Source organism: Lynx rufus, unplaced genomic scaffold (assembly GCF_022079265.1).
Source record: "Lynx rufus isolate CCGP_SWC_20201006 ecotype Redwood Valley unplaced genomic scaffold, mLynRuf1.p SCAF_6, whole genome shotgun sequence".
Taxonomy (NCBI): Eukaryota; Metazoa; Chordata; class Mammalia; order Carnivora; family Felidae; genus Lynx; species Lynx rufus.
Window position 1 is genome coordinate 26,360,878 of NW_025814878.1, and position 18,086 is coordinate 26,378,963.

The 18,086-nt window shown below is 39.7% G+C and overlaps 1 protein-coding gene across 1 annotated transcript; it reads right to left on the reverse strand.

The window, feature by feature from the left end:
* Positions 1-9,378: 9,378 nt before the first annotated feature.
* Positions 9,379-10,497, reverse strand: LOC124528987 (trace amine-associated receptor 6-like). The gene has a single exon (XM_047102873.1). It carries the CDS (start codon positions 10,421-10,423, stop codon positions 9,386-9,388), a length of 1,038 nt encoding a protein of 345 aa, XP_046958829.1. The 5' UTR covers positions 10,424-10,497; the 3' UTR covers positions 9,379-9,385.
* Positions 10,498-18,086: the final 7,589 nt, after the last annotated feature.

The following is an 18,086-nucleotide window of genomic DNA, read 5'->3' on the forward strand; positions in this document are numbered from 1 at the left end:
GGCTTTTTCTCTCTTGGCAGGAGCCATTCTTGTATCTGCACTGGCTACCAAGAAACAAAAAAGGTAACATGCATTAAGGACGGCTTGAGATTGGTGAAATACATCACACACAAGCATTAAAGAACAGCATGGTATTTAGACACACCAGCACTTCTGAGGTACTATGACTATCAGTGCTGGTAGAAAGGAGATCGGTTCTCTGCTCAGACATTGTCACTGGAAGCATATCTGTGATGTCTCTGTCCACGTGATAAATGGGCAGTGAGCCCTCTGACTACACACATTTGTGGTTCTAACTGATAGAACTTCGGTTCCTATGCTGAATGAATTCAAATAAGGAATAATGACCAGAAAGTTGGAAAATGGGAACACAATTCCTTGGTAATTTCCTAGCCCTGCAATGTTGAACTCCACAGAGCACTACTCAGACTTCTCGAAGAAATGTTCGACTCTTGCCGCTGCAGGGCTGTGACCTACACATGTGTGAACTTGCTTTTCAAATTATAAAGTGCCACAGGTATTATTATTAATCCATCTGTCCATCTGCTTCCTAATCTAGAAAATTAGATTCTTTCTAATATTATTTCTAATATTTCCTGAGAATCTGGTTTTGTAAAATAATAATAATTGTTTCCATAGGCAAAAGTCTAGGCCAGGCTTTCTCAATTTCAGCACTGTTGACATTTGAGATCAGATAACTCTGATGTAAGGATCTGTCCTGTACATTGAACAGGATTTAGCAGCGTCCCTGCTACTAGATGCTGGTAGATTTCAGTAAAATTTCCCCAAGAGCGTAAATCAAAAATGTCTTCAGACATTGACAAGTGTCCTCTGGAAGATAACTATCTCAATGACCTGTCTATTGAGAAACATTATTCTAGGCAAAAAATAATGATACATGATGCACACATTTAGGACAGAGAAATAACTTTATATCTCCCTTCATATTCTGAGATATATTCATTCATTCATTAATCAACTCAATATATATTTGTTGAGTGCCAGGAGTTGGGTGAAAAGCAATGAACAAAGGAATGAACAAAAAATCTGGGTACACATGATCCCTGTCTCATGAAGTTTGCAATCTTGAGCCGGAAACAAACCTTAAGCAAGTAAACAAATAAATGGATATATGAATACAAATTGTGAAAAGTAGTAAAAAGGTAAAAGACAGTAGCTCATGATGCAAGAAGCCCTTAGGCAGGTGTGGATAAAGAGGTCTCTTCAAAGAGGGTAAGGCAAACAAGCTACTTCAATATTTACAGAATTTTAATATAATATATATGGGGGAAAAGGAAATGAGAACAGAGTAGAACAATAGCTGGGGGTTTCTGATGTTTTCTAGCAGAGGGTAGCTTAATAAGAAAGGAATATTATGTCCAAAAAAGAAAAAGGCAGAGAGACGAGAGACAGAGACAGAGGCAGAGAGACAGGGATGAAAGTCTTGCTGTGGTCTGGAAGCAGGAATGAGGGGAAGACCTGATGCTTGTTCCAGGAAGAATCTGGACAGAAGCCCAGATCTCCGTACCTTAGTTTATAAAACAAAGAGCTAGACATCTTCCAGTTTTCTACCGCGTCTAATTTCTAATTATTCCCTCTTAGCTAATTCTTAGGATATTCTTCCCCTTTCCACCTGTCCCCCACAACTTTCAGGGCCCAATTTAGGACAGGTTTATAAAATGCTACCACAATCAACAGGATCAAAACAAATTCAGAGTGTTACATTTTTTGAGCCAAGGCATAACAGAGGAAGATCTTAAAGTAGGTGCCCAGCCCCACCCCTTCAGCTCCCTTGAATGGACCCAACAATTTCTAAAATGTAATCGAGAGACCAGAGAGAGGGGGAAATACCTCGTAAGGTAAAATACTATTTCCAGAATGAAGTATGGATGAGTGAAAAACTGTAGATTAAAATGTTACACCAGAGCAAATCAATTACTCCTTCTGACGTCCCCGTCTCCCCAAAGAACTTTGCACTTTTCTTTATGATGCTCATACTGCCCTTGGTAGAAGGAAAGTCCCATGTTCCAAATGGCTCCTAATGACCTGAATACAGAGGTGGGGCCACAGTCTCCTCTGTAAGGAAGAATAGTTGGTGTTTGCTGCACTTACTCTCTGTCTGCCTGGCTATTAATAAGATTCTGTTGTTGAATAAATATGCTACCTTGGCCTTCTACTCACTTCTTTAAGCCTCAGGCTCCTCACTTAGGAAATAGAAGTAATAATATTTGCCCTCTTACAGGGTTGTTGAGAAGACTGAGAGTGCAGGTAAGGGATCCCATGCACACGGTGAGGGCTCCGTGACATGGATAAATCATTATTAGGTTGAAATTGGCTTTATTGTTATATCTTTCCAGTTGCAGAGCCCACGTGTTGCATACCAGACAGAAGCACTTAATAAATGTTCACTGATGCAAAGGTCAATAGCAAAGGCAGCACACAACCAGAATAAGTTCACAGAAGAGAATAATGAGGGAAGTAGCTGGTTTCTTTATAATGAAAGTTTTTAGAAACTTACAAAAATAGAACAATATGTTGATCTAGGAAAGGAAGTGGTAAAATTAGATGACTTGTCTAATTTTGAAAGGCACTAAAAAAAAGACAAGTGTAAATGTATTAAACTAGATGTTGAAAGTGTTTATTTGAATCCAGAAGCTTTATGATATTCTCCAGACTTTGGTTTTAGCTTCCTTGTTCTTAAAATGAGGCAGCAGGATGATTTTCTAGCTTGCAGAACAGGATGAGAAAAAGTTACTCACTGAAACCACTAGAATCAAGAGAAATTGATGATATTCAGTGTTGGAACTGAAGATTGTGGGTAAAATGATACTAAACATTCTAGGGTGCCTTTAATCATCTGTAAAATCCAATAAAGATAAGAGTTTCTTACAAACACAGTATAGTCAGAAATAATACACTATTTCAGGAAATTTTGCCACTTCATAGCATTTGTATAATAATAGAAATGATGTGCTGGTAGATAATGTTGATTTACATTATTCTAGAAATTAGAGAAAAATAGCAAGTATTATTTTTATGTATTCATTCCTACCCCAAAGATATGATGTCCCGGTTTTGAAATCTTGGTGTCTGATTGCCCCAAAACTAAAGCTAGAACAGAATCAAGTAGTTTAATTGCATTGTGCATGAGATGTAGAGCACCTTCCAGTCTTACTACCAAGAATAAGACTTCATCTCCGAAATAACTATTCCATCCACTGTTAATTGCATAGTTAATCAGTTTCCCTTTTCTACCAAAACCAAATCTATGGGTCATAATGAAATACACTTACTAGGTTCTGTCTTATTATCGTGTTATGCCCTTCATTTCAGTTTTATTTGACACATTTTTTGAATTAAATTTTATTTTATTTCATTTTACTTTATTTTATTCGATTTTATTCCAATATAGTTGACATATGGTGTTATATTAGTTTCATGTGTACAATATAGTGATTGAACAATTCCATACATCATGGAGGAACTCATCACAAGGGTACTCCTTAATCCCCATCACCTATTTCACCCTTCATCCCTCACCCACCTCCCTTCGGTTATTTATAGAGAACATCAGTTTGTTCTCTACAATTAAGAGTCTGTTTCATGACTTTCTTTCTCTCCTTTTTTTTTCTTTGCTAATTTTTTTTTTTTGTGTGCTTTAAATTTCACAGATGAGTGAAATCATATGGCATTTGTCTTTCTCTGATTGGCTTATTTTGCTTAATATTATCTCTAGTTCTATCCATGGTGTTGCAAATGGCAAGATTTCTATCTTATTATAGCTGAGTGATATTACATTGTATTTGCATGTGGTGTGTGTGTGTATACCATACTTGCTTTATTCATTCATTTGTTGATGGACACTTGGGCTGCTTCCATAACTTGGCTATTGTAAATAATGTTGCAATAAACATAGGGGTGCATGTATCCCTGTTAATTAGTGTTTTTGTATTTGGGGGGTAAGTACCCAGAAGTGTGATTACTGGATTGTAGGGGTGTTCTGTTCGTAACTTTTTGAGGAAACTCCATACTGTGTTCTGCAGTGGCTGCACCAGTTTGCATTTCCACCAACAGTGCAAGTTCCTTTATGTACACATCCTTGCTAACACTTGTTGTTTCTTGTATTTTTTTATTTTAGTCATTCTGATAGGTGTGAGGTGATATCTCATGTAGTTTTGATTTGTATTTTCCTACTGACGAGTGATGTTAAGTATCTTTTCATGTGTCTGTTGGCCATCTGGGTGTCTGCTTTGGAGAAATGTCTGTTCATGTCTTCTGGTCATCTTTTAATTGGATTAAAATTTGAATGTGTCTTCTCATATATTTAATATAATTGTTGATGTATTTGGGTTTAAACCAACTAAATATATTTTTCTTCACATTTTTTCTTTGTTCTTTTATTACTCTGGACTCATTTTAAATTATTACTTTTTAGTATTCACCCTTTTTCTCCCATGAAATTATAAATTGGACTTACTTGGGGCGCCTGGGTGGCGCAGTCGGTTAAGCGTCCGACTTCAGCCAGGTCACGATCTCGCGGTCCGTGAGTTCGAGCCCCGCGTCGGGCTCTGGGCTGATGGCTCAGAGCCTGGAGCCTGTTTCCGACTCTGTGACTCCCTCTCTCTCTGCCCCTCCCCCGTTCATGCTCTGTCTCTCTCTGTCCCAAAAATAAATAAACGTTGAAAAAAAAAAATTAAAAAAAAATAAATAAATTGGACTTACTTATACTTGTTCTGTTGGAATCCTAGAGTTTTAATATGTATCCCTGATTAATTAAATTCTCCAGTAAGTTAATAATTTTGCCAATTCAGGGCAATGCAAAAGCTTGCCAGGCATTTCAATACATACTTTAACTCCGTTTATCTTGGCCATTTTATTGCTACCCCGCGGTCATTTATTTTAATTCTGCATATAATTTAAGTCAAAAAGACATTTATTTTTACTTTTAGCATTCATTTTATTTTTCTGGTATTGACACTCTGTGGCACACTTCGTTACTTCCCACACTACAGTGTTTCCTCTGGGATTATTTTCCTTCTAGGTTGAAAACTCCATTTAGAGACGCCTGGGTGGGTCAGTCAGTTAAGCGTCGGACTTCGGCTTAGGTCATGATCTCACGGTTGGTGAGCTCTAGCCCCACATCAGGCTCTGTGCTGACAGCTCAGAGCCTGGAGCCTGCTTCGGGTTCTGTGTCTCCCTCTCTTTCTGCCCCTCCCCTGCTCATGCTCTGTCTCTCTCTGTCTCAAAAATAAATAAAAACTTTTTAAAAATTAAAAAAAAAAAACTCCCTTTAGTTTTTCTCTTTGCGTGGGTATGCTGGCAATGAAGATTCTCGGGGTTTATTCGTCTAAAAATATTTTTACTTTGCATTCAATTTTGAAAGGTATTTATGCTACCTTCAAAATTAAGGTTGTCAGTTATTTGTTATAAAGGCGTTAATGATCAGGGCACCTGGGTGCATAAGTCGGTTAAGTGCCCAACTCCTGATTTCGGTTCAGGTCATGAGCTATCTCACAGTGGTGAGATCCAGCCCACTTCCAGCTCTGTGCTGAAAGCGCGGAGCCTGCTTGGGATTCTCTCTGTCCCTCTCTCTGCCCCTTACCCGCTTGTCCTTGCTCACATGCACACACTCTCTCTCTCAAAATAAATAAAGTTTAAAAGTAAAATTAAAGAAACAAACAAATAAATAAAGGCTTTAATAATAATACTGAGTTGTATCCAAGTGTGTTGGGAGCAAATTTACCAAGGAGATGAACTTAAAATTGTGTCTAGTAGGTTAAGAAGAGAGATTTATGGTAAAAACAGAATATCCAGAGGCTCCTGGGTGGCTCAGTTGGGTAAGTGACCGACTTCGGCTCAGGTCATGATCTCGTGGTTCATGGGATCGAGCCCCGCATGGGGCTCTGTGCTGACACAGAGCCTGGAGCCTGCTTCTGCTTCTGTGTCTCCACCTCTCTCTGCCTCTCCCCCACTCACATGTGTGCTCTCTCTCACACACAAAAATAAATAAACACACACACAAAAAACAGGAGGGTATCGTCAGAGAGGACAATGTGCACTAAGGTGTGGAGAGGGGAGAGGACATACAATATACACGGTGACAGGTACATTTCTTGGCTACCATTTACTCAGCTGTGCTACAGTGCAATTTATTTTTCTGTAATGCTCTGTTTTAGAAAGTGTATTTATTTATTTTGAGAGAGACAGAGACAGTGTGAGTGGGGGAGGGGCAGAACTCATGAAACTGTGAGATCATGATCTGAGCCGAAAACCAAGAGTCAGAGGCTTAACCAGTCGAGCCACCCAGCTGCCCCTTGTTTTACAATATTCTTAAATCTTGCTTAGAGGCTCATAGCCCACCAGGAACAAGAAACAGATCCCAGTAAATTTAGGGATTCTGCTCCTTCCTGCCCCCCCCACACCCCCCCCCCCCCGTCCCCTGCCCCAGGGTGACATCCAAGCTCCAGGGACCTTGGCCTCCACAGTAGCATCTATGGGTGTTCTGTGAGGTCTATTAAGGAATCCCTCTCCCTGCCTCTAAGGAGCAGACCCAGGGGCATCCCCTTCAGGAAGAGAAGTGCTCCTTCCAGCCTGCTGGGAAGCTGAGTCTCTCAAAGCAGGTGATGGACTGAACATCTGCACTGTTGCTGTTTTCACTTTTCAAGAGGGGACCTAAAGCGTAGAAATAAAATACAAATGACAGATTGAGAAGTGACTGTTGCTAGCTCCCATAGCTCCTGAATATAGCACATTATTAATATTAGAGGGGAAGAGTTCGAGAAACTTAGAGATCTGCTGCAAAATAAACAAACAAACAAAAAAACCAAATGCTTAACATTAAGATGTAATTCCTAAGATAATTGAATCACTTTAAGATATAGTCCCTGAAATATACCAACGCAGCTACAATTTCATTTCTTTAGGAAGAAAAATGTAGCAGAGATATATACTCAAAAGATCTTCCCCTGAAATAAAACAAGCAAATACATCGATAAACCTAATTTCAATGCTCAGGTAAAAGTAGAGACATGTATGGGTAGTATCTCTTTTGTTTGTTTATTTATTTATTTATTGTAATATCTATTTCAATATTTTCATCTCATTTTCATACATTAAAATGATAAAGATAAATTACAAAGCAAATTCTCCACCCCACCCCACCCCCCACCAGATACATACTGTCTATTACACATAAAGTTACACTTTGTAAAAGCATGTAGGAAGTGTATCCATATATGGGAGCATATATCAATTTATACAGAACTCATTAGTGCTTTTTTTTTTCTTGACAGAGAGCTTGAGCAGGGGAGAGGCAAAGGGAGAGGGAGAGAGAGAATCTTAAGCAGGTTCCATGTCCATGATCTCTTGATCATGATTTGAGCTGAAATCGAGAGTTGGATGCTTAATCAACTGAGCCACCCAGGCGCCCCTTGTTAGTGCTTTTTAATGGCATTAAAACATCCCATTATGTGGTTAGAGCATAGTTTATTGAATTCAGTCCATACTGCTCCTAGATTATTCCAAGTAAAAATTAAGAATTATACAGCAAATGTCCTTGTGATGTTTGCTTCCTTGACTGACTCTTTTTTTTTTTTTTTTTGGATTCCTTACTAGAAATGACAGGTGTATTTTAAAATTTATAAAAAAAATTTTAATTCCCCTCCGAAAACTGATACTAAGTTGTATTTTTTTTTAATTTTTTTTTTAATGTTTATTTATTTTGGGGACAGAGAGAGACACAGCATGAATGGGGGAGGGGTAGAGAGAGAGGGAGACACAGAATCGGAAGCAGGCTCCAGGCTCTGAGCCATCAGCCCAGAGCCTGACGCGGGGCTCGAACTCACGGACCGCGAGATCGTGACCTGGCTGAAGTCGGACGCTTAACCGACTGCGCCACCCAGGCGCCCCACTAAGTTGTATTCTTGTGAGATGTATGTGAGCAAGTTCTACTTTCTCGAGAGTGCTCAATTTTCCACACCCTAATTGTTATCAGGTATTTCTTATTCTTCTAATATTTGCCAACTTGATATATGAACCACTGCTACATTTTAACATTTTAAAATTATGGCTACATTTGGCATTTTAATGTATTTATTAATCATATTTTTTTCCTCCGTAAAATTGCCTATTTATTTGTATGGGAGGTGTTAAGCTATGCCTGTTTTGGAAAAGGCCTCTATGTTTTTAAATCTATTAACCTTCCCTTCACCATGTTTGCTGCCAGTAATTTCCCCCAAGTTTGCCTCCCTCCCCCCAAATTTGTCTTTGTTTTCTTTTGAAGTTTTACAATTAAATTTTTTTTATTTATTTTTGAGAGAGAGAGAGAGAGACATACAGAGCACAAGCAAGGGAGGGGCAGAGAAAGGGGAGACACAGGATCGGAAGCAGGTTCCAGGCTCTGAGCTGTCAGTACAGAGTCTGACCCGGGACCCCAACACACAAACCGTGAGATCATGACCTGAGCCGAAGTCGGACGCTCAACTGACTGAGTCACCCAGGCGCCCTTGAAGTTTTAAAATTTAAATTATGTGCAGAAAGCTACAGGCGGTTTCAGTCAGGGTTCCTCCAGTGAAAAATTATAAAATATTTTCTTTGACTCTTCTAACATCTGAAAGAAATTTGTTTTGCTTTTGTGAATGGCATGACATAAGGTGTTTAACAATATTCTCCAAAGAGCTTTATACCATATCATCGCTTCTTGAACAGTTCATCCTTCTACCATAACTTATAATATATTGTTATTTAGTTCACCAACAATGTACCACTCTGGATAGTGTAATAAAGAAAAAAGAAATGACAGAAAACGGCCCTCCACAATGGCTGGAAGGAAAAACAACATACCTCATGGGATAAGAAACAGTCACATAAAGGACAATCACTGGTATGCATTTTACAAGGTCTGCTCATAATTATTCCACAAAATGTCTCCAACGATATAAAATATGAGTCTGGCTCTGAGTCTGGAGTGACCGATGTGTATGGCTCGGAGACCTCCAAGAGCTACAGAAAGATGGGCCCCCAAGAAACAAGCAGCTTAAAATGGACGTCAAGTACACGGAGTCCAGAGAAGACAGGGATGGGTGAGATTTCACTGGAAACCTTTGAAAATGGCTTAAAGACAAGGTTGAAAGGGAGGCCTGGACATGAAACATAAGTAAGAACCGACAAAGCAGGCAAGTGCACAGATTTGGGGAAACTGGGAAATATAAACTCTGTGTCAACCATTGTTTAGTAAGCACATTTCTGTCAAATACTTGAAGATGTTTAGTTCACCACGAAAACGAAGCAGAAAAGTTATGCCCCTGAAATTGAGGTACCATTTTTCCTCCTCAATTTACTGGGTCATTAAATTCCCAATATATCAATAAATTCCTCAATTTGAAATTTAGGGTTTTTTAGAAAACAAATTCATAGTTGATGAACTGTCTACTCTTAATGCTTGACCACTTATAATGAGTTTTATTGCTCTCCTAAACCAAGGGTAAAATAAAGCATAGATCAAAGGGTTTACAGCAGAGTTGTAATAACCAAGCCAGCAAAATATCTCATAAACATAAGAAGGTGTTATAAACCCCCCAAAAGAATCAATGAATGAATCAATCATGTACGGTAACCAGGAGATCAAAAATGCTACCACCGTGATACCCAGGGTTTTAGCTGCTTTTCTCTCTCTCTTACTCACCCTGGTTTTGTATGTCCCTGATGCTTCTGTTTTGCTACTGATGTTTTCAATCTTTATAGCCTGTTTTCTAGCCACAAGAAAAATATTACTGTACAGCACCATCATTACAAAAGTAGGTGTGACAAATAATAGCAAATCTATCAAAATCCAAAATTGATTTATAAGTGGCCGACAACCGCCTACGCAGCTGAGGGCACTTACTAATTCCTCCAGCCCGTCATCATGAACACCTGTGAAGAACACGGCACCACTGTATACAAGGGGCAGGATCCAGGAGATGCCGATGCATGTCCCCGACATGGACACCGTGAACTTGGTAGGATAGACCAGAGGCTCAGTAACAGCGATGTACCCGTCGATGGAGATGAAGCACAAGTGGAAGACAGAACAATAACAAAATGCCACATCACAGCACGTGTGGAAGGTACAGAAACTCGGCCCAAAGTACCAGCAGCCCTCCACAGACCTGACCGTGCTGAAGGGCATGACGGTCACCCCCACCAGAAAGTCAGCACAGGCCAGAGAGGCGATGAGAAAATTGGTTGGCGAGTGCAGCTGCTTGAAATGCAGGATTGAAATCACCACTAGGAGGTTTCCAAAAACGGCCAGCACAGCCCCCAAGCTGAACAGTGTGTAGAGAATGAGCCGGGGTCCGGGCGAGTAGGGGGCTTTCGCGCAGGATCCGGTCACGTTCTGGTAGCAGAGCTGCTCGGATGCAGCGGGGGACGGGTTGGTGCTCATGGTGCTGCTGCAAACAGCTTGTAAACGTGGAGAAGTTCTGCCCTTGGCCAGTCGCACCAAGCAGAGGGGTTTCTTATTTCCTAAGGCGGAGAAAAAGTCCTTTGCAACTGCCTACCTTTGTTATAGTTATCAGACAATATCTCCATGGCCTGTCACATACTCCTATTAATTTTACTGTCTGAACACTTGAAGTAATATATTCAATTCAAATGTTCAACAAATCTTAGCTTAATTCATTGTTACCATTATTTTGCTTACCTTAGAATATACTTGGAATCCATTTTCTAAGTGCAATTGTTTAATTTCAAGTACATCTTTTACCAATTTGCTAATCCCAAAGATTTCTTCTTGCCTTACAATTTGTCAATAATCTTTTATTTACCTGGTCGTGATACAGGGATATTTCTCTTTGTCAACGTTAGTGAGATATGTGTGATTTGTTATCTATCGGTTACCTTTTATTACACCCACCCCAAGACTGTCTGAAGAGTAATGACAAAATCCCCAGAAGCACTGCTGAATCCCACACCCCAAATCCACACCCAAAAGCTAAGGTGGAATCCCTGTAGCGTAAGGTGTGAACAGGGACAAGAAACTTGTATTTAATTATCTCCACTAAAGTTTATGTTTTGCTGTAGCCTCAATGCTAAAACTCCCAGAGACAATCTGAAAAAGGAAGATGAGAGAAAACTCTCACTCATAAGCAACGATGCAAAAAATCCTACACAAACTGTTACAAACTCAATCCAGAAATATATAAAAAAGATCATACATCATGATTCGAGTTGATGCCAAGAATGAAAGTTTGCTTTGAAATTAAACAATCTATTAATACAAATCAGCATTGTAACAGATTAAAATCTAACAATCATCTGATGAAGTGAAAAAATGTATTTGATAAATTTCAAACTGTATTCATTACTAACAAGAAAAATTCTTAGCTTACTCTAAAAAACCAGAGGTCTTTTGTACCTATAGAGGTCTGTACAAAAAGGACCTATCGCATATGATACACTCAATACTGAAATGTGACAATATTCTCTTCAAGATGAGTAAAAAAGTTTAGATGCTTTAGTAAAAGATTCAGGGAACATAAGTTCTCCCAAGACGCCCATAAATCTGCCTGTAATCATTTGTGTAATGCAATATTTATATTTGGTTATTTATGAAGCATCTATTTGTGCAAGGTCTTCAACATACAGGAATAAACACAAAATATCTTCTTCCCTTAGCGGCAGTTTCCATGTTAACGTGAGAGACAGACATAACATAACAATTCACTGTGCTTCCAGCTAAAATTAACATGTGTAAAATCACAATGAGATACTGCTTCACACCTGCCAGAATGGCTAACATTAACAACTCAGGAGGCAACAACAGATGTTGGGGAGGAAGCAGAGAAAGAGGAACTTTTTTTTGCACTGCTGGTGGGAATGCCAACTGGTGCGGTAACTCTGGAAAAACAGTATGGAGGCTCCTCAAAAAATTAAAAACAGAACTACCCTACGACCCAGCAATTGTACTACTAGGTACCTATCCAAAGGATACAAAAATGCTGATTCGAAGGGGCACATGCGCCCCAATGTTTATAGCAGCCCTATTGACAATAGCCAAATTACATTACGGAAAGAGCCCAAATGTCCATCAACTGATGAACGGATAAAGATGTGGTATATATATACAATGGAATATTACTCAGCAATCAGAAAGAATGAAATCTTGACATTTGCATCAACGTGGATGGAACGAGAGTGTATTAGGCTAAGCGAAATAAGTCAGTCAGAGAAAGATAATGTCGTATGATTTCACCCGTATGTGTCATTCAAGAAACAAAAGGGGAAGGGAAGCAAAAACAATATAAAAACAGGGAGGGAGACAAACCATAAGAGACTCTTAAATACAGAGAACAAACTGAGGGTTGCTGGAGGGCTAAATGGGAGATGGGCATTAAGGAGGGCACTTGCTGGGATGAGCCCTGGGTGTTACATGTAAGTGATGAATCACTGAATTCTATCCTGAAATCATTATTACACTATATGTTAACTAACTTGGATTTCAATAAAAAATAAAATAAAATAAACACATTTAAAAAGTGTAAAGTGAGAAATGACGTCAACAACTAATAGAAGTGGGGTGAATAAATAGAATTCACTGAGGGTATAAATTTAGGGCCCGGATAGAAGGATGAGGAGAAAAGGAAGGTACTAATGTAAAGAACAGGGAAAGATGCAGATGTTGTGCACAGCTTTGTACATCCCAATGATCATTTCAGATTTTATCCTATGACTAGTGCGTGGAGGTAGAGAAAACATACATATTAGCAGGTGAAGATCTCACCTACCACAGAAGGCAGTCTTCTTGATTTTTTGGTAACATGTCTTTAACTCTCTTGTAAGCCCCAATGTCATGGGATCCCACTGTCTTCTTCCAAGCTTTCCTCTAAATTCCAGGGTCCTATGCAGTCTGCCTCGATGCTGCATGCATAGACTGGGATTGTCTTTGTAGGTGTCCTCTAGGATGAAATGGCCGTCTATCTCATAATGAAAAAAACAGATGTTCACAGGACCCTAAACTCTGAATAATGTGCTTATCAATAGCCCCCCTCTAGACTATGAATCTGGCAACCTCTTACACTGCTCCAGTCCATCCAGGTGTGACTCAGTGAATGGCATGCTGTTTTGGCTTTTTCAGAATTCACAGCCTCATCAGTCTTTCCTCTATCCCCAGGAAAGAGTTCCACTTTCATTGAGAGTAAGTGATTAATTGAGGGTCTTAAACCTGAGTCTCAAGCCCCTTCCTTTTCGGTGTCCTTGACTCAGAGATTTGAGTTACATCAGAGTAGTCTGTCATTTTCTCTCTAGTTTTCCTTCCCTCCTTCCCTCCCTCGCCTCCGCTCAGCCTCTGCTAATACCTCGTGTCCGTCCATGAAATTGAAAACATTCTGAAGTTCTCTTTCAACTCTGTCTTATCATAGTAACCAGGTATTTCTCAACATGTAACTGCGGAGCACCTACCTAACATCTTTATACAAGTTTTCTCAGAAAGGCGCCTGGGTGGCTCAGTCGGTTGAGTGTCTGACTCTAGATTTCCGCTCAGGTCATGAACTCACCGATCGTGGGTTCGAGGCCCGGGTCAGACTCTGCACTGATGGTGAGGAGCCTGTTGGAGACTCTCTCTACCCCCGCCTCTCTCTCTGCCCCCCCCTCCCCGCTCAAGCTCTCTCTCTCTCTCTCTCTCTCTCCCTCTCTCTCTCAAAATAAATAAATAAATAAAGGGTTTTTTCTTAGAATTTGGGTCATAGCTCTCATGGCTTTTAATTGTCTGTTTTACAGAAATGCTTCCTAAAACATGGTAGTAAATCTAGAAAGACCCACAAGTATTTTCTGTGAACACAGGGCACAGGTGTGCAAAACGTGTTACTTTATTGTTTAGGCAACTATCATTTTCACAGTAGCAGACAACTTTTGAACACCTGCTATATCTTGGGAGTTTACATGTATTCAGTTATTAAACTGACACACACACAAAACCCAATGAGGTCAGCATAGCTACTAACCCTATTCTGCAGATGAAGGACTGAAACCCTGCAAGTTGATCACTTACCCAGCGTGAACTTCTAGTAAATGGTAACTGGGGATTTGTATCCAAGCAGTTTAGCTCCAGGTTTTGTGTTCTGCTCCTCTATGTTGTACAGCTATAAATGAACCTAAGGTCTGTGCCATGCCCCTAACTTCCAAGTGATAAAAACTTCCTCTCCGTCTATCTGGCCTTTCCCTACCTTCTTCTCTGAGTCAACCACACATCCCCAATGACTCTGTAGATTAGAGATCCGGTCTGCGTGACCATCCACTCTCCCTGATATTCAGTGAGATGTCCTGCCTGGTTTCTGGACGTTGGCCCAGTCCTGTCACAGAGCGGTCATCGTTCCTACCTGTCAGTAAGGCTTCTTTAGCTCTTACATTTAGCAGCCAATTCCTTTCCCTTTTCAGAAAAATTCAGCTATACTTGTGGCATCACGGGCGGTGGAACATTTGGAGGGGTTTCTAGGACCCGTCATGACTCCAAGGCACAATCAGAGGCTCAGGAATCTTTTATTGTCCCTGTACCACGCAGAGCAATGAGGTGCTCTGTGGTGCTGTCTCAGGCTACGCGCTCAGCCAATGCAGCCATTTCTGCCCGGTGGTCTTTAAACACACTGAGTTCTGTCCAGGGAAAGAAGAACGAGTTTCTGCTTGCATTTGGAGCTTGTCCCTGCAAACAGACTTGATATATTAGTTTCCTGTCACTGCTGTAACAACTCATCACACACTTGGGGGCTTATAACGACAGAAATTTTATTCCTGTAGAGTCTTGGAGGCTGAAAGCATGAAATCCAACATCAAAGCAAGGCGGCGCGCCCTCTGCAGGGGCTTGGGGACAATCCATCCTTCTCCCTGCTTCTGCTGGCTGCTGACATGCTGTGGTCTCGTCGCTCCAGTCTCTATCTGTGTGATCACACTGCCTTCTCTTCCGTGTGTGTCATATCTCTCAGCCTCTTTCCTGTAAAGACTCTCGTGATGGCCTTTTGGACCCACCTGGACAAGCCAGGCTAACTTCCCCCTCTCAAGATGCTTAACTCAATCACACCTTCAGCGACCTTTATTTTTTCTCCAAATAATCTTTAATAGGTATAGGTTCCAGGGTCTAGATATGGATCTCTTTGTGGGGTTCTTATTCAACCCACCACAATTGCATATCAGTTATCACCCCTTTTCTCAAACCAGACCGTATCCAGGAGAAATCGGGTGCTCCTCCCTCAGAGACCTTCACTATTTTCTCACTTATTTTTGTACTCCAATTATCTTTCTACTCTTGTTCTGGGATGTAGGCAAGCTTTTCTATAGCCCTTACTTCCCCAAATCTGTTCAAGGTAGGCTCTTTTTCCTTTCTCCCAGGGCCTAGACTTTTGAGACTCAAGGGCCAGGAAAACAAACATCTTTTTCTTTTTTCTTTAAAAAAATTTTTTTTGATGTTTATTTATTTTTGAGAGAGACAGAGACAGAATGAAAGTGGGTTAAGGGCAGAGAGAGAGGGAGACACAGAATCCGAAGCAGGCTCCAGGCCCCGAGCTGTCAGCACAGAGCCCGATGTGGAGCTTGAACTCACGAGCTGTGAGATCGTTTCCTGAGCCGAAGTCGGATGCTCAACTGACTGAGCCACCCAGGCTCCCCAAACATCTTTTTTTTCTCCATTTTCAACGAAAACCATTAGAATAAAATACATATTCTAAGGAGTTTTTTTTCAAGTTTATCTTTTTGACATTTTGATTTATCATGTGGAAATATTAAATCTATAGTTAACCTGGCAATCTTTTCCATGAGAAACTATGAAAATATTCTCCAGCATTATCTTCTAAATTTTCCTGGCTTTATATTTTACACTAAGATCTGTCCTGAACAATATGTATGTAAGGGCACATGTGTAAGTAAGGGAAGAGTAAGAATCAGAACTTTTTTTTTTTCCCAAATAGATATCAAAATATTCAAACACAACTTCTTGACTGGCTCATCTTTCCTCATGACTATGTGACATCATAAGTTTGCATTATGATCAACTATGACAGTGATAGATGATGTTTATAATATGCCATGATAGGGCAATTATTCCCATGTCATGAGGAAGAAATGAAGTGACATACCACATGAAAGTAATTATGTTGAAGAACTAATTATTGTGGTGAGTGTATCATTTTGTCATGGTCAATTGTCCAATGTCCTCTAAACATTAAATGTCAGGCTTGAGCCAGATCTGAATGTGACATCCGATTCCCTTACTGTTGGAAGAGGAGGAGTAAGAGGAACTCAACTCCTCGCTAGAGCATGAAGCAGAGGGAGCTGAGGACATTTAAGAAAAGAACTCCAGCAAAAGAAAATGTTGGAATGAAAGTTGGCTGAAAAAAACAAGAGTCTAGGGGAAGGCCAAGAGCACATGACATTAATAGAGAAGAGGAAGAAGAAAATGAGCATTGAAGCTAACAGGGAGGTAAGCATAAAAAGTGAAAATACCAACAAATTCACCACCCTCCCAACCCCCCACCCCCACCCCACCAAAGACAGGGAAGTAGAAAAGTGACAGAGCAGAGAAATGGGCAGAATCAGCGGTAGGAAATAGGACCTTGTTCACCTCGTCAGTAAATCTGTTTGTAGATGCTTGGAGAAGCTCACTCTAAACAATATTTAATTGAACTTGAGGAATGCCTTTTTTCAAATTTGATATCATAATCAACACTGTATTCTACATCATAATACATCTGAAATTCCCAACACCCCACAATTAACTTAGTTTTATCCTGAAAACATATTTATGTTGATTTCTTTATTTTACATTTCTTTATTTCTTGACCAGTTATATTAAGTTTTAATTCTCTCCTAAACTAAGGATAAAATACAGCAAAGAATTTAATCCTGAAGTTTTGAATCCATATCTCAGGTAGTCATTCCTAGGAAAGACTATCATGAAATATATGGAAGAATCTAATTTCTTTTTTTTCTCTCCTTTGTGACGTTTCACATACCCAGCAGATTTCAGATTTAGAATTGCATTGGAAGTCTTGGTAGCATTTGCCACAATGTATTTTGCTTGCCCATAAGATAAATTTCAAAAATCCTTAATTTGCCTTTGAACTTCTGTCCTATCCTTTGTAACTTAGTAACAATGTAATGCTATGAGACATTTATAAAATGGGACCCTTCTACTCTCTCAGTTACTTTTTTCTATGTTTGTCCTCTATACTCTAAAAATAAGGAACATGAAGTCCTTTTTAAAAGCTGTGACAGCCAATCTGATCTATTGAGTATATAGTAAGTGGAAGCATGAATTGGTCATTGTGCTGTAATGTATTCATTGTCATACGGTTGGCCAAGCCAATCCTCTATTTGTGGAAATTAACCCTCCTGTCAAAAAATGTCCACACTCCTGTCTGCCTATGAAAGTCCAATGCTTGAAGACTTATCGAAAGGCCCTCCTACTAAGGAAGTAGAGTCTTTGACAATTTTTAAGCCCTCAGTTCATGAGACCACATGTGAGTGAGAAGACAATGTCCTAGAAATGCCCAACACCAAACACCACCCTTACGACAAATAGTGACAATGAGTCAGTCCTCTGTTCACAAGACTTAGCATCTCTGACACTTTTTTCATTCTCAAGAACGTAATTTAAAATGTGTAGCCCCTATTACCTACAAAATCATGTTCCTTGAGGAAAATACTATATAAAACATACTTTTTATTGTTAGCTGTTCCTAACTCAGGTACTTGCCTGTAATTTATGCTCAATATTTGCTTGAAAAAAATGAAAAATCTCAGTGAACGCCAATGGGAAAAAAAAAGATTTCAATCATTTTAATTGAGTGACCCAAAGATAAACCAAAAAGAGAAAAAAAAAAAAAGGTTTTGAAACCAGTACTGTATTACAATTTAGCTTCACTCTACAAAATACTGTACATATGCATTCCAGAATACTTTTGTTACATCAAAAATGTAAAATATTCCAGAGAGCAAAATGTAAAATTAGAGCATCATTTTTTTATATCCTTTTTATTAGAAGTTTCTGCAGCACCAGCAAAGACTTTTTCACCCCCACAACATTCTGGGAGAGGGAAGCATGCAGTATATTCAGGTGAGAA

Excerpts from the sequence above, each read along its gene's own strand:
- LOC124528987 (XM_047102873.1), bottom strand. The coding sequence starts at position 10,423 with ATGAGCACCAACCCGTCCCCCGCTGCATCCGAGCAGCTCTGCTACCAG.